The 18,544-nt window shown below is 40.7% G+C and overlaps 1 protein-coding gene across 1 annotated transcript in view; it reads left to right on the top strand.

The window, feature by feature from the left end:
• The first annotated feature begins 700 nt into the window (after positions 1-700).
• col18a1a (collagen type XVIII alpha 1 chain a) overlaps positions 701-18,544 on the top strand; it is a 78,035-nt gene continuing 60,191 nt past the window's right edge. Inside the window, exons 1-2 of the mRNA XM_056288867.1 lie at positions 701-1,310; positions 16,327-16,868. Of these exons, the coding sequence (XP_056144842.1) occupies positions 701-1,310; positions 16,327-16,868 (1,152 nt within the window). The remainder of the gene's footprint in view (positions 1,311-16,326; positions 16,869-18,544) is intronic.

Below are 18,544 nucleotides of genomic sequence, written 5' to 3'. Positions count from 1 at the left end.
GGCAAATGGGATCAATAACCTTGTACAGAATTGGGATCAGACCAAGGAGGCACCCCAACTACCACAGAAAAACACTGCAGGAATTTCATCGCACGCAAGCAAAGCTGGTAATCACACATCTTCACCAGAGGGCATGGGCTCTGGAGGAGCTGAGTATTTGAGGTTTTCAGGGGAGGGAAATTTGCCCGAGTCTGTATTTGACTCTGGGCTTGGGTCTGAATTTGCATCAGACTCTGGGTCAGGTTCTTGGCATGACTCTGAATTTATACCTGAATCTGGATTCACATCAGAAAGAATTCACAGTTTGTCTCTTGAAACTCCTAGCAGTAATACAAGTGATATAAAGCTTAACAGCAGCCTTAGTTGGAATGCCAGTGAGATTAACTTGATGGAGTATTCTCGTGAATACACCATCTCTGATGGTATACTAACCCCATTACAAGACAATGTTTCTTTTCCAAATATGTCAGCACCTCAGGATGAACAGATAGAGAGAACAAATCAGTTGACACCAGCCCGATCACCAGATATCCAGGAACTGCTATCTTGGCAATCCTTGCTAACTAGTCAATTCCCATTATCTAGTCAAACACCATCTTCAAAGAAATCTCCAGTTACTACCCCGGAAATGTTTATCAGCCAATCACAAACAGCTAACAAGGTATCAGCTGCTACCCAAATACCAAGAGCAATCCAACTAATGGTGTCTGACCAAGCATCACTAGCTAGCCACACCTTGGCAACCACCCAAAATGTTTTGACCAATCACATCTCAGATACAACAAAAGCACTGGTAACTAATCAAATATCACAAGGTAGCCAAAACATTCCAAGTAGCCAAAAATCAAGCCAGGCAGTGCCAACGAGTCCAACTACTATAATAGCCAGTCAAACTTCTGTTGAAAGCCAAACAATTGTATCTAAACCAGCAGTGGTCCTTGAATCCCCACGCTGCTTGTCCCTAGATACTACTCTTCCTTTCTGCTCTTCCATGGGCAGGAGAAGTTTTGCTGTGCCCAATTACCTCAACCAGACTAGTATAGAAGAAGTCCAGGCACACTTGAATGAGTGGGCATGGCTCTTGAGGTCACGTTGCCACCATAGTTTGGAATGGTTTTTCTGCTTGCTCCTGGTGCCAAAGTGCAGCCCTCCAGGCCTGCCTCCAGCTATCCCTTGCCGGAGCTTCTGCGAAGTCTTGCGGGACAGTTGCTGGACACTCCTGAATGAGGGCCACCTCCCTGTGGAGTGCCACACTCTGCCAGACGAGAAGGATGATGGGTATCAGTGCTTGTCTGTTAGTAACCAGAAAGGTAATCACTGGTTAGAATGAATCCAAGCTGTGGAATTCATTTTCAACCAGTTTTTAAAATCCCTATTTCCCAGTTTGTCTGGTTTTGACCCCATTACCTTGACATTTGTCCCAGTCAGCAAAGCATCAATCCTATTAACTAAATGTTGGGCTTCCTTGCACAGTAATATAATTGAGAAAACAAGTTGGCATGTTTCAAGGAAGAAGTATGAGCATAATTCTAACAAGCATGGCACCAGCACTGCATGCAGTACTTGTTGCTTTGGCCTGTTGCATGTCTTTGTTTCCCTTGTTTTCTGATTGGCTTGTGACTCTTTACTAGGTTATTGTAATGTATGCACACATGCATACACAAACATGCACACACACACACACACACACACACACACATGCATAGCCACATAAGCAGCAGATTTAATACATGAAATGTTCACCTGTTGCCGACGCAAAAGTCATGTATTTTTGATACTGTACATACCAAATATTTTGTGTCAAAACAAAATTTGGCATACAGCCATGAAGAGCTGATGTGTCTTGAGGTATTATAAAGTCATGCTCAGAGGCAGTACAAGCAGCAAATTAAATTTCAGAGTGTGGAATTTCTCCACAACAAACCGCTTGGAAATCGCTCTAATTGATCATATTAGAGAAGAAGCATGAGATAAAGCAGGTATTCTAACCACTGTTTTTTCACAGTATTTAAGGAAGTAGTATGAAACATTTGTCATTCTTTTTATTAGTATCATTATCAACAGAATTAGGTATGAATTAAGGCATGTGATTTCAGCATTTCATAATCGACACTGTATCCTTATTGCCATACTAGCTATGTTTCCATCCATCTGTGCAGTAAATTTCGAGTGTTTGGTGTGCCAAGGAAAAGCAAAACAGGAATTATTAATCAGCTGAGTTGAACTTAATAGATTGGCCCTTCAAGTGTAAAACTTTGCCTTGTCAGAAGACATGTGCTGTTCATGCCGTTTCATTTGGTGTTCTTGACAAAGTCTTTCCATTGCTCCATGTTGCATAATTTCTTAAATCAAAATCTATTGAGAAGAGAATGTTAAAAACAAACAACAAAACAGTATTTTTTTTTCTTTCCAGTGGAAATGTTGACTTTTCCCCCCCAACCTTTCCTATTATATTTACATCTTATTTTGCTAAACATATCTTGGATGGAAAACCCAGCTACTGTGGTGCATTTTAGCATGTGATGGATACTTGGGCATGGAAATGTGCATGTGTTTTTTCACAGGCTTAGCTTGCAGGCCACTTTATTAGCTTTATTTGTCTTTATTTGAACAGAAAGGTCATGTAGTAAAATTAAATTTTGCAAATGGGAAGAGTCATCTTTGCATCAGTGGCCTGCTGTGGTGGAAAGATGGACAAAAAACAACTCATAATTCAGGCTGATGATATTCCTTGTAGGACTTGAGTTATTTAAAACGTGTGTGCATGTTTATATGTGCATGTTCATGCTGGTAGTTTATTACAGTTAACAAGCCCTTGAACTCTGTATTCTTGTTCAGCATTTCTCATGAGTAGACTCTTCCCTGTGTGTACGGTGCCACGGTAAACAGTCTCCTGGATTTTATTTTTGTATTGTTTTTCAGCTTACAATTTTTGGCCCAAGCACACTTTGATCACCAAACAACATATTTAAATTGATTTTCACTTATCTCACAGTGGGCTGCATTTACTTGTAGTTTCTCTGTCAAAAAATTTGCGTATGGGGTGTCTGGGTAGTGTAGCGGTCTATTCCGTTGCCTACCAACACAGGGATCTCCGGGGCGAATCCCTGTGTTACCTACGGTTTGGTCGGGCGTCCCTACAGACACAATTGGCCGTGTCTGCAAGTGGGAAGCCGGATGTAGGTATGTGTCCTGCTTGTTGCACTAGCGCCTCCTCTGGTTGGTCAGGGTGCCTGTTCGAGGAGGAGGGAGAATTGTTGGGAATACTGATCCTCCCATGCTCTACGTCCCCCTGGTGAACCTCCTCACTGTCAGGTGAAAAGAAGCGGCTGGCGACTCCAGATGTATCGTAGGAGGCATGTGGTAGTCTGCAGCCCTCCCAGGATTGGTGGAGGGGGTGGAGCAGCGACCGGGACAGCTCAGATGAGTGGGGTCATTGGCCAAGTACAATTCATAGAAAAGGGGAGAAAATCAAAAAAAGAAAGAAAGAAAGAAAGAAAGAATTGCATACTAGATTGTATGAATATGCCATTTGCATCCCAGATACTCCAACAGAAAACAGTGACTTCACTGCTCAGAAGCATTGCCTTACACGGTATTTGCAAAGCAGTGTTGGAGCAGAAGGAGAATGTAAATTCCTATGAACCAGTGGTAGAAAGTACCTAAATTGAGGGGTGCAAAGAGACGATTGCCACATAAATTCTTTAGGGAAAAAAAAAGTACCGCTTTTCAGGCAAAGTTATGTGAGTTCATAGGTACCAATCTTTCAGCACACTCATGAAGTTATCTTATGATGTTTGGTGTGGATGCAGAACTGCTTGATTACAAAGATGAGGCATCATTTCAGTATTTCTTTCCTGGGCTCTTGTTTGAGAGTTGAATACCAGCCATAGTCACTTACTACAAACCTACTGGCACTATAACATGAGGTAGTTACTAGCTTTCCACCGCCGTTCTTTTTAAAACTTGGACATATTATATGGAAACTAATCTATGACAGTCCACAAGACAATCTATTTTCTTCTTCTTGGGATGTTTTGTGTTTGAGCTCTGTCCCCTACTCTTCCATCATATCAACAGGACTGAGAGGCTGTGTCTTTTTACAGCGCTATTATCTTTCTGACAGCTTGCCCCACTGACAGTTTTGAGAAGACAAGATGTCTCTGGTTTCAGTACTATTTGACAGACCTAGTGTTTTTTTTTCACAGTGGTAATTGCCCTGAGGTAAGGTGCAAGTTGCAGAAAAGTAAACTTTTTTTTTTAACTTTCAAGTAAAAAAAAAAAGTGGAGCCTATCCCTATGATTCTCATGTTTATTATACATGTTGTAACGCTGATTTATACTGCAAACCCTGATTGCTTCTGTGGTACTTAACAAGTTGAGACACTTTAAATCATTTTACACAATATTGGAGCCAGGTCTGATTTGTGAATCTTTAGCTACACAGGTGGAGAGTAAGGGGAAAACCCAATGAAAGCTATAAATATTCTTGGAATGTTAGTCGGCTCAGATCTGACATTGCAAATAGACCCAAGGCAAATCTGCCCCTGTTACAATCTTACCCCCCCCCCCCCCCATTTCTAGGTGCTCCAAATGGTGGTTCACCACTGAGTCATGTCTGTTTGGTGTATGTATATATATATATATATATATATATATATATATATATATATATATATATATATATATATATATATATATATATATATATATATATATATATATTAATACATTGCAGTACAGGCCTGTTTTGTGCATCTCGCACTCATCAGCTGCTAATCTGGAGCCTGTCCCAAAGATGAGGTATCATTTCATCTTTTTTCCTGTATCCGTGTTGATATTCCGCTCCTCATTAGTTGAGCACTCACAACACTACTGACAGTTTCAGAAAAAAACGCTGTATATATATATATATATATATATATATATATATATATATATATAAAAACCATCAAGATGTAAGAAGTCTCTGCTATCAGTCATAACAAATCATCCTTAGAGAGACAGAAGACCACCTCACTCAAGACCATCTGGTGGCATTCATTCAAAAGCAGATCTTTTATCAGAGATAGATACTGCATTTTAGATTGATGGTTGAGATGAATCATAGTCCATCCATCCATCCATTATCCAACCCGCTTATCCCAATTAGGGTAGCGGGACATTGGAGCCTATCCCAGAAGTCCCTGAAACAAAATGAATTTAATTTAGCTTATCACTCTGATATCCAGTTACCCCTATTTCTGTGAGGTCCAGTGGGTGCTTTGGATCTCTATGCACAGCCAGATAGATACAATAGCTGATTTGCTTCCTGAGTAATTTGGAAGATGCCTGTTAGCATCCTTCATTCATATGGTTCTGCTTATAGTGAGTGGACAAAGCAAAACGTCTCTATGTCTCTGGAAGTGAAACATCTATGTCCACTGAACTTTGGTGGCCTGTGTTCACGGTGGTAAATCGTTAACAGTGGTAACTGGTTGGCAGGTTTGGCTTTCAGCCGAATGAGGTCACCCTTGAATAGTCGAGCTAATGTGTCACAAAGCCCTGTAAATGCCTGCCTTGAAGCCAAAAATGATCTGTTTCCTTTTGTTTATTAGCATGGTAATTTAATCTGAGGCTATTTTCTACTTTGACTGCACCCCCACTCCCCCACCAGACACACACACATGCACATTCCCCAAATTACACACACACCTGCATGCACGCACGCGCACACACACACACACACACACACACACACACACACACACACACACACACACACACAAACACACACACACACAGGAGTCCCCCAACTTGCCAAACTCACTGATCAGTACCACCACCACTATGCAACGGCTTGGATACTATATCAGACACTTTTTTCCTATCTAAAGCTCTGTCCATCATGTGTAGGAGGGAGGGTGGGAGAGAGGTACTTAATTTCCATCTCGCTCTTCTCCACTGGGTTGAATACCATTCCACTCCATCACTCTGCCATGGAAAAAAAAAATCATCACCAACCTTTCATCATTTTGAGGTGGAATTTTGGGCAGACACTTGCTAGGGTTCATCAAGATTTGTCTATCATTAGTTTATCTGTAGTTTAGCTATATGTCAATACAGCCAATAGATATGTGCATGCTGAAGATTCGCAGCCCGTGGGAAGATTGCAAAGATACTGGTCTGTGCATGAGTGCTTTGTAAGAAGTCTGTCAGATGCTATCGTTTCTGTAATGGAGGGCACCCCACTAGCACGAAAGAGGATTGTCAGGGTACAATAGCCCATTTAATTATGTTTTAGTTTTTTTTTTTTTCCCATGGATACCGGTTTCATCCTTGAAAGATGAGCTGTCATAGACAACAGGGTCGTGGGGTCAGCTGCAATTTATTCTGGTTAGTTCTTTAAGGGAGAACTGCAGGCTACTGGCAAAGCTCCAATGGCTCCTTGTCAAATTAGGCTGTTTGCTGAATTAATTTGAATGGAATTGAATTATACATGTTTTTTCACATCTGTGGTAGTCTAAAAGACACAAAAAGGTGCTGTCCTTTAGGGTAGGAGCAAATAAACCTTCGCTGCCCCTTTTCAAGATCATTAAATTATGTATGCTTCATGGCTTGTATTTATAGTGGGTTTCTACTTTTGGAGTTGTGACGTTGATTTGTTGCATCAGTGGGAGAAGCCTGTCATCGTATCTCACAACAGGAAGGCCCAAAGCTGGCACCGCTCCTAATTCATGGACTATTTCAGGGAAACACTGAGTTGGCTGTCAGTAGGACTCCAATTACAGGCTCAGTGCAGCTTGCAGTTTTCCCTGCCAGGATCTCATCGCTCCCTCTGGTTTCTGTTGCAGTGAGGCTGTGTTGAAAAACACAATACAGAACCATAGGGATGTTTCAACCTGAGTCTCAACACATACTTTGCTGTTCCCCTTAGCATGTTTTTTTTTTAGCTTCTGAAGCTAACAGAGCAGTCTTAGCATGTTGCAACAGTTGCTGCAAATCATAGAAAATTTTATTACAAGGCTTTGAATGTGAGATGCACCATCTTTATTTTGTACATCAGGGCTGTTGTTAGCTGGTAACCATGGTACCACTTTACTTATAGACTACCCTTGTAAATGATTTCAAATGGTTTATAATTCGGTTTTTAATTAGGATGTAACACTTTATATATCATTAATGAATAATTATAAACAAGTTAGAACAGTTTTCATACGTCAATGGGCTCACTATTTGGCAAGATCAAGTTTTTGCTGCACTTTTTATCTGTCTATTCTGTTAAATCTCAGATCTTTCTAGCATATCTTTCTAGTTGCTAGCTAAGTAAGCAGCGAGAGCTGAGAAAGACATCAAAAAGATATGCATGTACTCCTGTCTGTGCCCCTGACTGAGGCAATGGAAATAAGAACTGGAGTTGGTCCCCAGGTGCTGCAGCTGCCCACTGCTCCTATACAATAAGGTGGGTTAAACGCTGAGGATGAATTTCATTTTATGCTTGCTTACAATTACAAATAGAGTCTTTCTTTCTTTCTTTCTTTCTTTCTTTCTTTCTTTCTTTCTTTCTTTCTTTCTTTCTTTCTTTCTTTCTTTCTTTCTTTCTTTCTTTCTTTCTTTCTTTCTGTATTTCTTTCTTTCTGAGGTTTAACAGTTCAAATAAATGTGGGCTCACTATTTGGCAAGCAACAGGTCATGGTTGCCCTTTTCATCTAATTCGTTATAACAGCTTGTTAATGATTTATAAAGTGTTTAAAACCTAATTAATAAACTAACTTTATGCCATTCATAAACTCTTTATAAGGATAGTCTTATTGTAAAGTGGTACCATAACTACTGCCCCCCCCCCCACACACACGTAAACACTCCCAAAATCTCAAAAATTACCGGCAACAATTCCACCCAAAGAATAGGGACATTTGTGAAAATATAAATAAATAGTTCCCTCTATAAAAATGTTGATCCTCAGAAATAGGTAAGCCTGTAAGCTTAATGGGCAAATAAATAAATGAAAAGTATAACAGTCACATTTTATCATTTAGGCTTTGGGAGCTTGTGCACTCCGAGGCCTAAATGATAAAATGGGAACGGATATTCATTTAATTAATTGCCCATTAAGCTTACAGTTTATGAATGGTATATAGTTTGTTTATTAATTAGGTTGTACACACTTTATAAATCATTAACAAGCTGTTATAACACATTAGATAAAAAGAGCAACCATGACCTGTTGCTTGCCAAATAGTGAGCCCACATTTATTTGTACTGTTAAAGTTCAGAGAGAAAAAGACTGAAAGAAAGACTCTATTTGTAATTGTAAGCAAGCCTAAAATGAAAGTCATCCTATGCAAGCTACTGGTTCCTAACGGCAATATGAGTTGAGTACGATTGCAAGAGAAAGTGGCAAAACTGTCAGATCATAATCACTATTTTCTAGTTTTATATATATATGTACACTACCGTTCAAAAGTTTGGGATCACCCAAACAATTTCGTGTTTTCCATGAAAAGTCACACTTATTCACCACCATATGTTGTGAAATGAATAGAAAATAGAGTCAAGACATTGACAAGGTTAGAAATAATGATTTGTATTTGAAATAAGATTTTTTTTACATCAAACTTTGCTTTCGTCAAAGAATCCTCCATTTGCAGCAATTACAGCATTGCAGACCTTTGGCATTCTAGCTGTTAATTTGTTGAGGTAATCTGGAGAAATTGCACCCCACGCTTCCAGAAGCAGCTCCCACAAGTTGGATTGGTTGGATGGGCACTTCTTTGAGCAGATTGAGTTTCTGGAGCATCACATTTGTGGGGTCAATTAAACGCTCAAAATGGCCAGAAAAAGAGAACTTTCATCTGAAACTCGACAGTCTATTCTTGTTCTTAGAAATGAAGGCTATTCCATGCGAGAAATTGCTAAGAAATTGAAGATTTCCTACACCGGTGTGTACTACTCCCTTCAGAGGACAGCACAAACAGGCTCTAACAGGTACTATTTAATGAAGATGCCAGTTGGGGACCTGTGAGGCGTCTGTTTCTCAAACTAGAGACTCTAATGTACTTATCTTCTTGCTCAGTTGTGCAACGCGGCCTCCCACTTCTTTTTCTACTCTGGTTAGAGCCTGTTTGTGCTGTCCTCTGAAGGGAGTAGTACACACCGGTGTAGGAAATCTTCAATTTCTTAGCAATTTCTCGCATGGAATAGCCTTCATTTCTAAGAACAAGAATAGACTGTCGAGTTTCAGATGAAAGTTCTCTTTTTCTGGCCATTTTGAGCGTTTAATTGACCCCACAAATGTGATGCTCCAGAAACTCAATCTGCTCAAAGAAGTGCCCATCCAACCAATCCAACTTGTGGGAGCTGCTTCTGGAAGCGTGGGGTGCAATTTCTCCAGATTACCTCAACAAATTAACAGCTAGAATGCCAAAGGTCTGCAATGCTGTAATTGCTGCAAATGGAGGATTCTTTGACGAAAGCAAAGTTTGATGTAAAAAAAATCTTATTTCAAATACAAATCATTATTTCTAACCTTGTCAATGTCTTGACTCTATTTTCTATTCATTTCACAACATATGGTGGTGAATAAGTGTGACTTTTCATGGAAAACACAAAATTGTTTGGGTGATCCCAAACTTTTGAACGGTAGTGTATATATATATATATATATATATATATATATGTGTGTGTGTGTGTGTGTGTGTGTATGTATATATATATATATATATATAGTATATATATATGTATATATATATATTACATCAGAGTAGTCGCAAGCTGGAGGCAGAGTTCCTTAACTATGCATTTCTTTTTTATTGATATTTCTAGAATTGCACTACTTCGCTTTTTTTTTTAATATGCACACGAGTCACCTTGTCTCTTTATTTTGATTATTTGTCTAAATGGCCAAGAATGTTTCATTAAAACGAATGTTGCGTAAAATCTGTTTCCATCGATGCTTTTGTCCTTCTTGTATGGTGCATGCAATGCACCGATGATATGACTGCCCCCCCCGCCCCCCATTTGTCCCACATTCTGAAGCCTCCCCTGACATCTATGATGCTCACAGGCAGTATGTGTATGGGCTTTGTTTTGTTTGACACCATGCTTGTCATCTCAGATATTTGTTGTTTATGCTCTGTGTTGTGGAACAACTTAAATGCTGTTGAAATTGCAGCATTTAACTTGAAGAGTGTGGTATTAAGTCCCTTTGCAAAGGGTACAAGGCAGCACAGCTGGAGGTAGACACATCTTCCTTTTAGCGGCCTTAGTTTTACAACTCAGTCCTCAGGGTGAGCCCTACATCAAATCTCCCTCCTGGACCATGAAGTCATTTTGTGATTGATGGGTCTTTCAGACCGTTCCAAATGACTGGTTTCTCTAACATCTGGAGTACTTTGGAGAGATGCCCTGTTTTGGGGGAGAAAAAACAATAGTAAACAATGAATGTTATCCATCACAACTTTTTCCCATTTACAGATTCAGTCTGTACTTTGCTGTTTTAGATATGAAGGCCCCCATTAATTTTTCAGTTTAGTGAAAAAGTAATGGGCACTAGTCTTGTCTATTGACACGATATCTAAACTTACAAGCTAATAAGCCAGCTTAGTTTTACAATAGTTACATTTATCAGGAAGTAAATGTGCTGTAAAGAGGCTAAGCTAAGCACTTTTAGGATAAGTCGAAGTTGATAAGGCCCCGTTTTGATCTAGTCCAGCTATTTGTGACAGTCTGTTTTGTATATTATAAAGTGAATAAAGTTATTGGGTAATTTAAAGGTAACGTGTGTATGAGAACAGGAGAATCACATTTACAGACATGTTGGATTTTTAAAGAGACACTTAAAACTGAAAACAAAATTAACATCTGTTACATCAACTGTACCCCCCCACCAAAAAGTAGATTATTTAAATTGTCCTTTTCATTTGTCATTATTTTAAATGATACTGTGCCAATGTCCTACTCTGCATTTATCAGTCCAACAGTTGTGTATGCTGGACTTTGTTTTCCATATCTTCCTTGTTAAACACGACTTGTTTAGTAATTTGCTGTACTTGCAAGTAGTTGACATCATATTGACATTTTGAGCATCATGAATTACCCTTCTTGACCTTGTGAGCAAACGGAGGCGGTTCGGAAAACCTAAGGGAAGGCAACGTAAACAGCCTGGGGACACCCACATCATCTTATGACCAGACTGAATTCACTTTGTTAGTGAAGAATGACTTCAGTGTTGTACCGACAAGCCCCAGAAAGACACATGTTGCAAAGGCATTGGAGTTGTCTACATTTTTTACAGTGATGGAAGGGGAAGTTCCATGTGCCCAGAATTGCACTTTGACCCTGATAAGAACATGTCCAGACTACTGGGCAGCCTTTTGTTAATGTGAGAGAAGGAATCGTTGACCTCAGCAGGTCCAAATGGTTGTTTCGATTGGTGAGGGGGTGTGTGTCTAGTTGTACCACACACTGTTCCACAGCAGTCCAGATATTCCTCATTCCTCCCATGGATCTCATATTGCCCTGCAACATAGGGGTCCTTTCAGCTAATCCTTTTTTATTTTTTTTTTCGAAAAATTTTCCCCCTTTTTCTCCCCAAACGAATTTGGCCAATTACCCCACTCTTCCAACCCGACCCAGTCGCTGCTCCACCCCCTCTGCTGATCCAGGGTGGGCTGCAGACTACCACATGCTTCCTCCAATACATGTGGAGTCGCCAGCCGCTTCTTTTCACCTGACAGTAAGGAGTTTTGCCAGGGGGACGTAGTGCGCGGGAGGATCACACTATTCCCCCCAGTCCCCCCCCCAAACAGGTGCTCCGACCGACCACAGGAGGCGCTAGTGCAGTGACCAGGACACATACCCACATCCGGCTTCCCACCCGCAGACACGGCCAATTGTGTCTGAAGGGACACCCAACCAAGCTGGAAGTAACAGGGGGATTCGAACCGGTGATCCCCGTGTTGGTAGGCAACAGAATAGACCACTACGCTACCCGGAAACCCCCTTTCAAGTAAACCTGATGTCAAATCCTCATCTCTGTTATACTTTTGAATACTGCAGCCTTGCCTGTCCATTTTAATTAGCATATTCTCATACTAGCTTATATAGCTTTATCAATGGGGGGAGCCACTAAGTCGGGTGTGCTGTCTTGGAAAACGAATGCTGAATGGTTAAAAAGAAAATTGTTGCTTTTTGAGCTCCTGGTGTGTAAATGGTCTTCTTGACAAGACAAACCGGGACCATAAACCAAGCTGCTCTCTTTTCACTGACAGTCCTTTTCTTTACTTGATTGGTCGAGAAGACTGTTTAAGCTGTCACTGGTTCACAAAAGCTTTGTTGGCAAAGCTGAATTGAGATTGCTCTTAAAATGCTAATGGTGAACGCTCTGCACGTTCATCTATTTTTGACCAGTGAGAGTGAATGGCCGACCAGGCTTTTGTTGACAATATCAACAACTTATTCAAGGAACATCAGCCGAGGCATTCCTTTTCAGATCTAAAGTTGGTCCTAAACTTGTCTTCCATTCCATTCCACTTGGAGCTACAGTAATTAAATGACTTTCACTGAAGTCTGTTGTGGATCCTCAAGGCCCCGGCTAAGACTCTTTATTGGATAAATGTGAAGAATGAAGAAACATTTCCACCAAATCAAATCAACTATTTTTAAGGCCGGCTTATCAGACAAGTTGAAAACTATATAAGGAAATCTCAGTAGATCGGACCATAGTTGAGATACTTTCAGATAATCTTTAATGTCCATCAAATCTTGGGGTATAAACTGAGCAGAGTTTGCCACATAAGATGTGACAATGAGGTGATTTGAATGTTCTATGATGGACAACTCATCTGACACTACCACATCGGGAAAACTGAAATTCAAAACATGGATTTATCATAAGAGCAGGAGAAAGTTGATATGAGCAGGCCCCCCCCGTCCAAATACTGTTTAATCTCGGTTTGCATGATATTGTTTATTTATCGTTAATGATGAGGCCAATCAGTAAACTCTGAACATAAACCAAAGAGTGGACATCTGGTTGGTGTAGTAGGTCAGCTGTTTCAGTAATATGTGGCTTGTGTTGGAATGCTAAACACACATGCACATGCAGGCACACACACACACACACACACACACACACACACACACACACACACACACGCACAAATACATGCACGCACACACAGAATCAGGTTAACTTCTTTTACGAGAGCCAGGCAAATAGGAGACTTGGTTTAGAGTTGGCAAAGTACATCAGAATCAGATGACCGAATCATAGGGGAACTGTAGGGTGATATTTTGGAGGTGGAAAGAGGAGACAAGGGCTGGACCTTCCTTTGATTTGTCCAGAAGGAATGTTATGATGTGAGGGAAAACCAGCTTTTGGTCAGAGGTGAATGTCACATTCCATTTTATTACCAGTTTAAATTAGTAAACCGTTACAGCTGGCCGCCAATAAATCAAATGACATACTTCTTACTAAAAATAATAAGAGCTAAATTGCTTACAGTAAGTCACCATTTAACACAATTTCTCTATTTCATGCTTTTTTTCTGTCATTCACGTGTGTGCTCTTACACCCGCCACATGAGACGTCACTTATCATGATACAAAGCTATGATGGGGTGGGGACCAGCTGTATGTGCCATATTAGAGGGCTGGTTTTACCGTGTGATTGATTTCAGCATGACATTTCTACAAAGGTCTTGCCTTATTCATAATTTTTCATGTACACTTTGTACGAAAGGGAGTGAGGGCATGGCTGCTTGTGTGGACTTGTGAAGGCTTGCTTACTGAAGACCCCCTCAGGGTCTGCTACTCTGACTTCATCAGAGTAAACATCTGTTGGGACTGGTGCAAATGACAATTTATTATTGTCTGTCAGCCACACAACAGCCAAGAACCCACCGTCTTTAGAAAGTCTTCAGAAACAGGGGCCTCCCATTTACCCCAGAAATACATCTGTCATGATTGAACAACTTTTGTCATTAAGGTGGATATCATCTCTTTCTTTCATGTAGTGCTTGTAGCGATCGTATACAAATCAACTGGAGATATGTCGAGCTAGATTTGAGGGTGACAAATATCCCGCTTTTTGTTTGGTTGCATTTCTCTATTTGCTGAAATGGGAAGGGTGTGGCTGAGTTCTGCGCGAGTATCCAGCTTGCTTGTTCAGACCCATGTGTGTGATTCTGCAGCGGGCTGCAGCGAGGACGAAAAGACCTTGAGTTCAGCTGAACACCTCATGTGTTTTAGCTTCAACAAAGCCACCTGGAGAACTCACTGATCTCTTCCCATCTCAGTAGGGAGGTTTTGAACCAAGCCATCGAACTGGCATGTTGATCATCAGGTGGTATCTCCAAGTGCACCTTCAAAGGAACAGAAACTGTGTCGAGTAGTCTATCAAAGCAGCAATTTTAGTACGGCCCCCCTCCTGTCGTTTACAGATGGGTAAACAAATACTTAAACCGAAACCATTGACCGAAGTAGAAAGGTTTACGATTGGTTCCATTCCAGAAAAACAAGGATAAGAGTGACTTGTTGAACTTTCCTGTCATGATCCACAAATTCAATGTGTCTCCACAATGAGTCTTAAGCACATGGCCGAGCTGTAGCTGACAGTACACTGTGCTTTTTGTGTTCCTTGTATTTCCAAATTGTCTCCAATTATTATGCACCGACCCCAACGGAGTCACCCGGGGTGACAGAAGAATGAACGCAGATATTCGGCTGTTGGTCCTTGTGTGACCAGTAATGGTGACATTCATGGACTTTTGCAGGGTAACTACCTTAGGGGTTTCATCTCCAGACAGACTGTTTAGACAGTTTTCCATATGGTAGTTTCACTGGTGGACATTAATAAGCAAAATTGTTACTTATTTGAATAAATCAGACCGGGTTTCATGAATGCATGAAATTGCCTCAATATATTTGTTGCAGGCAGCGGTAGTGAGTTTTTATCTGTGGCTGAAACTTCTGCCAAGGTGTAGGTTTTGCATAGAGACATGATTTTTGCTGAATCCACACTTTCACACCTGTTTCAATTTTTAAGTCAATATCTGATCAATGAATTAGGAAAAAAGGATAAAGATTCAATGTCTGTACATTTAGCATACTTTCATGCTGCCATATTTGTTTCCATCTGTTTCTATGGAAGTTTCCTCTGTTTCCTTTTGCCTAAATTAGGCAGACGTCAGAATATTTCTGCCAATTCAATTTCTTCCATTTAAAGATCCCTCATGTTTCCCTCACAAATTGCAGCTACCATTTCACATTTCAGTTTGGGGATATTTTTTTTAAACATACAATGTGATGCAAAATATAGCATGTTAAACCTGAGAAACATGTCCGGCTATTTGCTTTGACTTTCATATTGTATCGTCACTCATCTCTCTTAGAGATTTAGTCATTTGATCTCAAGGACAAGACACAGGGTCATTTTTGGAGCTCAGCGATTTATCAGTGAGTTCCCATCATTGAAAGTATGCTTTGGAATTCCCCTCACCTCACTAGTCAACTGGGCTTCAGTGGTTTAATGTGGGTGGTTGGCGAGGAAGTGGGGGTCACTAGGATCTGGTCCTTAGGCTACAAGTCTTACAATGTCTGTTAAAAGGATATCTCATTTGTTGGTCCCATGAGGTGACCTCTGCTTTGCCCATTTTGGAGATGTCATTGTTTACGGAAGATTTGATAAAGCATTCCCTTTTTCAGCCAGGCTATATAAATGGGCTTGTTTGTTTTTGGTCCCTTGAGTAAAGTCTCTTGGCAAACTTATCCCCCAAAAACTCACACTTTTCTCAGGCGACTTTTTGGCATCTGTTACAACATTCCTGAATGAAATCCATAAATGCTTTTTACTTTTATTTCATATTTTGTTATGACTGCACAATTTTTCTGGGTCTATGTATGATAACCATAGTTATTTTGTCCGTTTTTTACCCTGTTTTTCTGTTGTTTCTTATTTTTAGGGTGTTTATTTTTGAGCCACGTCAAAGGGAAATTTCTAGTATATTATGATGTATAGTAAAGTTTTCTGAATCTGAATCTGATGTTTATGTGACTTTTAAAAGGAAGAAATTATTCATCAAGTATAGTACACCATTCTTTTTCACGTACTTACAAAAGCTACATCTCCCTCTCCCTTCAATATTAGCCCCCAAAAAGATACACAACACTACCAAGGAATTGATGACATTTGAGTTTGTTCACATTGCACATAAATTCACAACAAGCTTTCCACCAACTCACTAATGGAACCTGTTCTAACATCATCCCTGCCATGCAGCCCGCCCCTTGACCAACTACTTCCTGTGAACCTTAATCTCACATCCTATTTCTGTTTCTCCATAGCTGAGAATGGAGTCTCCCTACTGCAGCTGATTGGGGATCCTCCCCCAGATGAGATCACCCAGGTCTTTGGACCTGATAACAGCCCTGGCTATGTCTTCGGTCCCGATGCCAACACGGGACAGCTGGCACGTGCCCACCTGCCCAGCCCATTCTATCGTGATTTCTCACTCATCTTCAACCTGAAGCCCACCTCGGACAGGGGCGGAGTTGTCTTCTCCGTCACAGACTCCTCACAGCAGATCATGTATGTGGGTGTCAAGCTGTCAGCTGTACAGGGTGGCAAGCAGAATGTCATCCTCTACTACACGGAGCCTGACTCCCAGGAGTCGTACGAGGCGGCCAGGTTCCCTGTGCTATCAATGAGGGACACCTGGACTCGTTTCGCCATTGCTGTGCAGGATGAAAAGGTGACCTTCTACCTCAACTGTGACATGGAACCCCAAGTGAAGCGCTTCGAGAGGTCACCGGATGAGATGGAGTTGGAGGCTGGTGCTGGTGTCTTTGTCGGCCAAGCTGGAGGGGCTGATCCGGACAAGTTTCTGGTATGAACATGGGCTTGACTGGGGTGTTTGGGCCTTAAAATAAGGAAATTAATTCATATCCATAGCAAAATGGCTAGAATATATTTTTCTCAAAATGTTCAGACTTTACATGGTGGATAAAGAAGGTCTTGCATGATTTCAGCCTTTGTGCTGACTAGATCAGAAGCACTCCTCTTGCAGTTAAAGAATTGAGCTCAGTAGATCTCCACGTAGGAGTTTTATTTCTGTTTTATAGAGCTGATGTTAGCTTAAAGGGAAACTCACGGTTTTCAACATGAACTCTATATATATGTTATAGGCATAACGCTCGATTAACAGCCATAATAGTGAACAGTTTTACATACCCCGTATGTGACATTCGGTGGTATTCACTACAACAGCTGTATGTAGCGTTGTTATTCGCATTTTCTTATACAATGTATTCCACCGATGGTAGCGGCAAGCCAGGAGGTAGGAGTTGTATAGTTTTCACATTCACAGATTGTCAATCAGTAATGTCACTGGCGGACACTTTTTCTGCACACTTTTCAGAGAGAGACAGAAGACTGTTCTTTATTATGCTGCTAAGGGAACATTAACCCTACAACATGTATATAAAGAGATAATGTCAAATATCATAAAAGTTTACCTTGAAATATGTGGTAGCCAGGGCAAGTTGTTGTGTGAAACTAATAAAAAGTGCCCTGCTCCTCTGGTTTACAGATATACAAGTGAAACAGAAACTCTTGAGCCTGAATAACTCCAGTATGATTTAATTGCCTAAATTGGCTTCCTCTAAAGCATAACATCAATGTCTGGACCACCCCACCATGTTCTCCAGAGTAGACTGCAAATAATTGGTAGGGTTCACAGCTGGGGTGCAATCAATCCCTGCTGGTTTGACTGCTGTCAAGCCCGGTAGCCGGCCCCATTGACTCTTGACCTTAACTGTGAGCAGTAAACACTGGCAAGACAGGTGCACTATGACCCCAGGTGGCATGGCCTTTTGGCATCACAATTACTGGAAGCATTAGCTAAAGCACGGGTGGATCCTCAAACCTATGGTTCGTAACAGTTGAATTAATTCTGAAAAGGCATGCAGATTGCAGCAGGTTTTAGTTCACTTATGTTGCCCTATATGACGTAAATTAAGACTTTTTTTTTAAATCTAGGTTTACGGGACTACTGTAGCTATTTTGTGTAGCTGTGATGTGTAGTGAGCGTTCCGGTGCAAAATGGCTACCGTGCATCACCCAGGTGGGTGCACATTGGTGGTGGTTGAGGTCAAGCACTTTGGGTATCTATATAAATATAATCCGTTATTATCATTTTGTATGAATCAAATGATGGAAGAAGAAAATAATAGAACTCCCCTGGAAGAGCAAAAACCGTATTTAACTTGTTGCAATAACTTTGAGGAGATTAAAGTAGCAATAAATGACACATTATTAATTTCTTTACTGATAAACTTGAGAGCTGACTCACCTAACCCCAGACTACCCTGCTCTGTAATGGTTCTATTTTCCCATAATTCATTTGTCGTCAAATAAATTCTTTTTGATTGTTGGGGATAATAAGGCAATTAAAAATAGATTTAACTGGCGATTGCTTCATTATTGTTGAGGTGCATTGTAAAGCACAATCCAAATTGCCTGGGGCAAAGCAGTGATCTTTTATTTTATTTTACAGACCGTAAG

This window comes from Lampris incognitus, chromosome 11 (assembly GCF_029633865.1).
Source record: "Lampris incognitus isolate fLamInc1 chromosome 11, fLamInc1.hap2, whole genome shotgun sequence".
Classification (NCBI taxonomy): Eukaryota; Metazoa; Chordata; class Actinopteri; order Lampriformes; family Lampridae; genus Lampris; species Lampris incognitus.
Note: the sequence above shows the minus strand (reverse complement) of the source record. Positions and strands in the feature narration are given on the sequence as shown.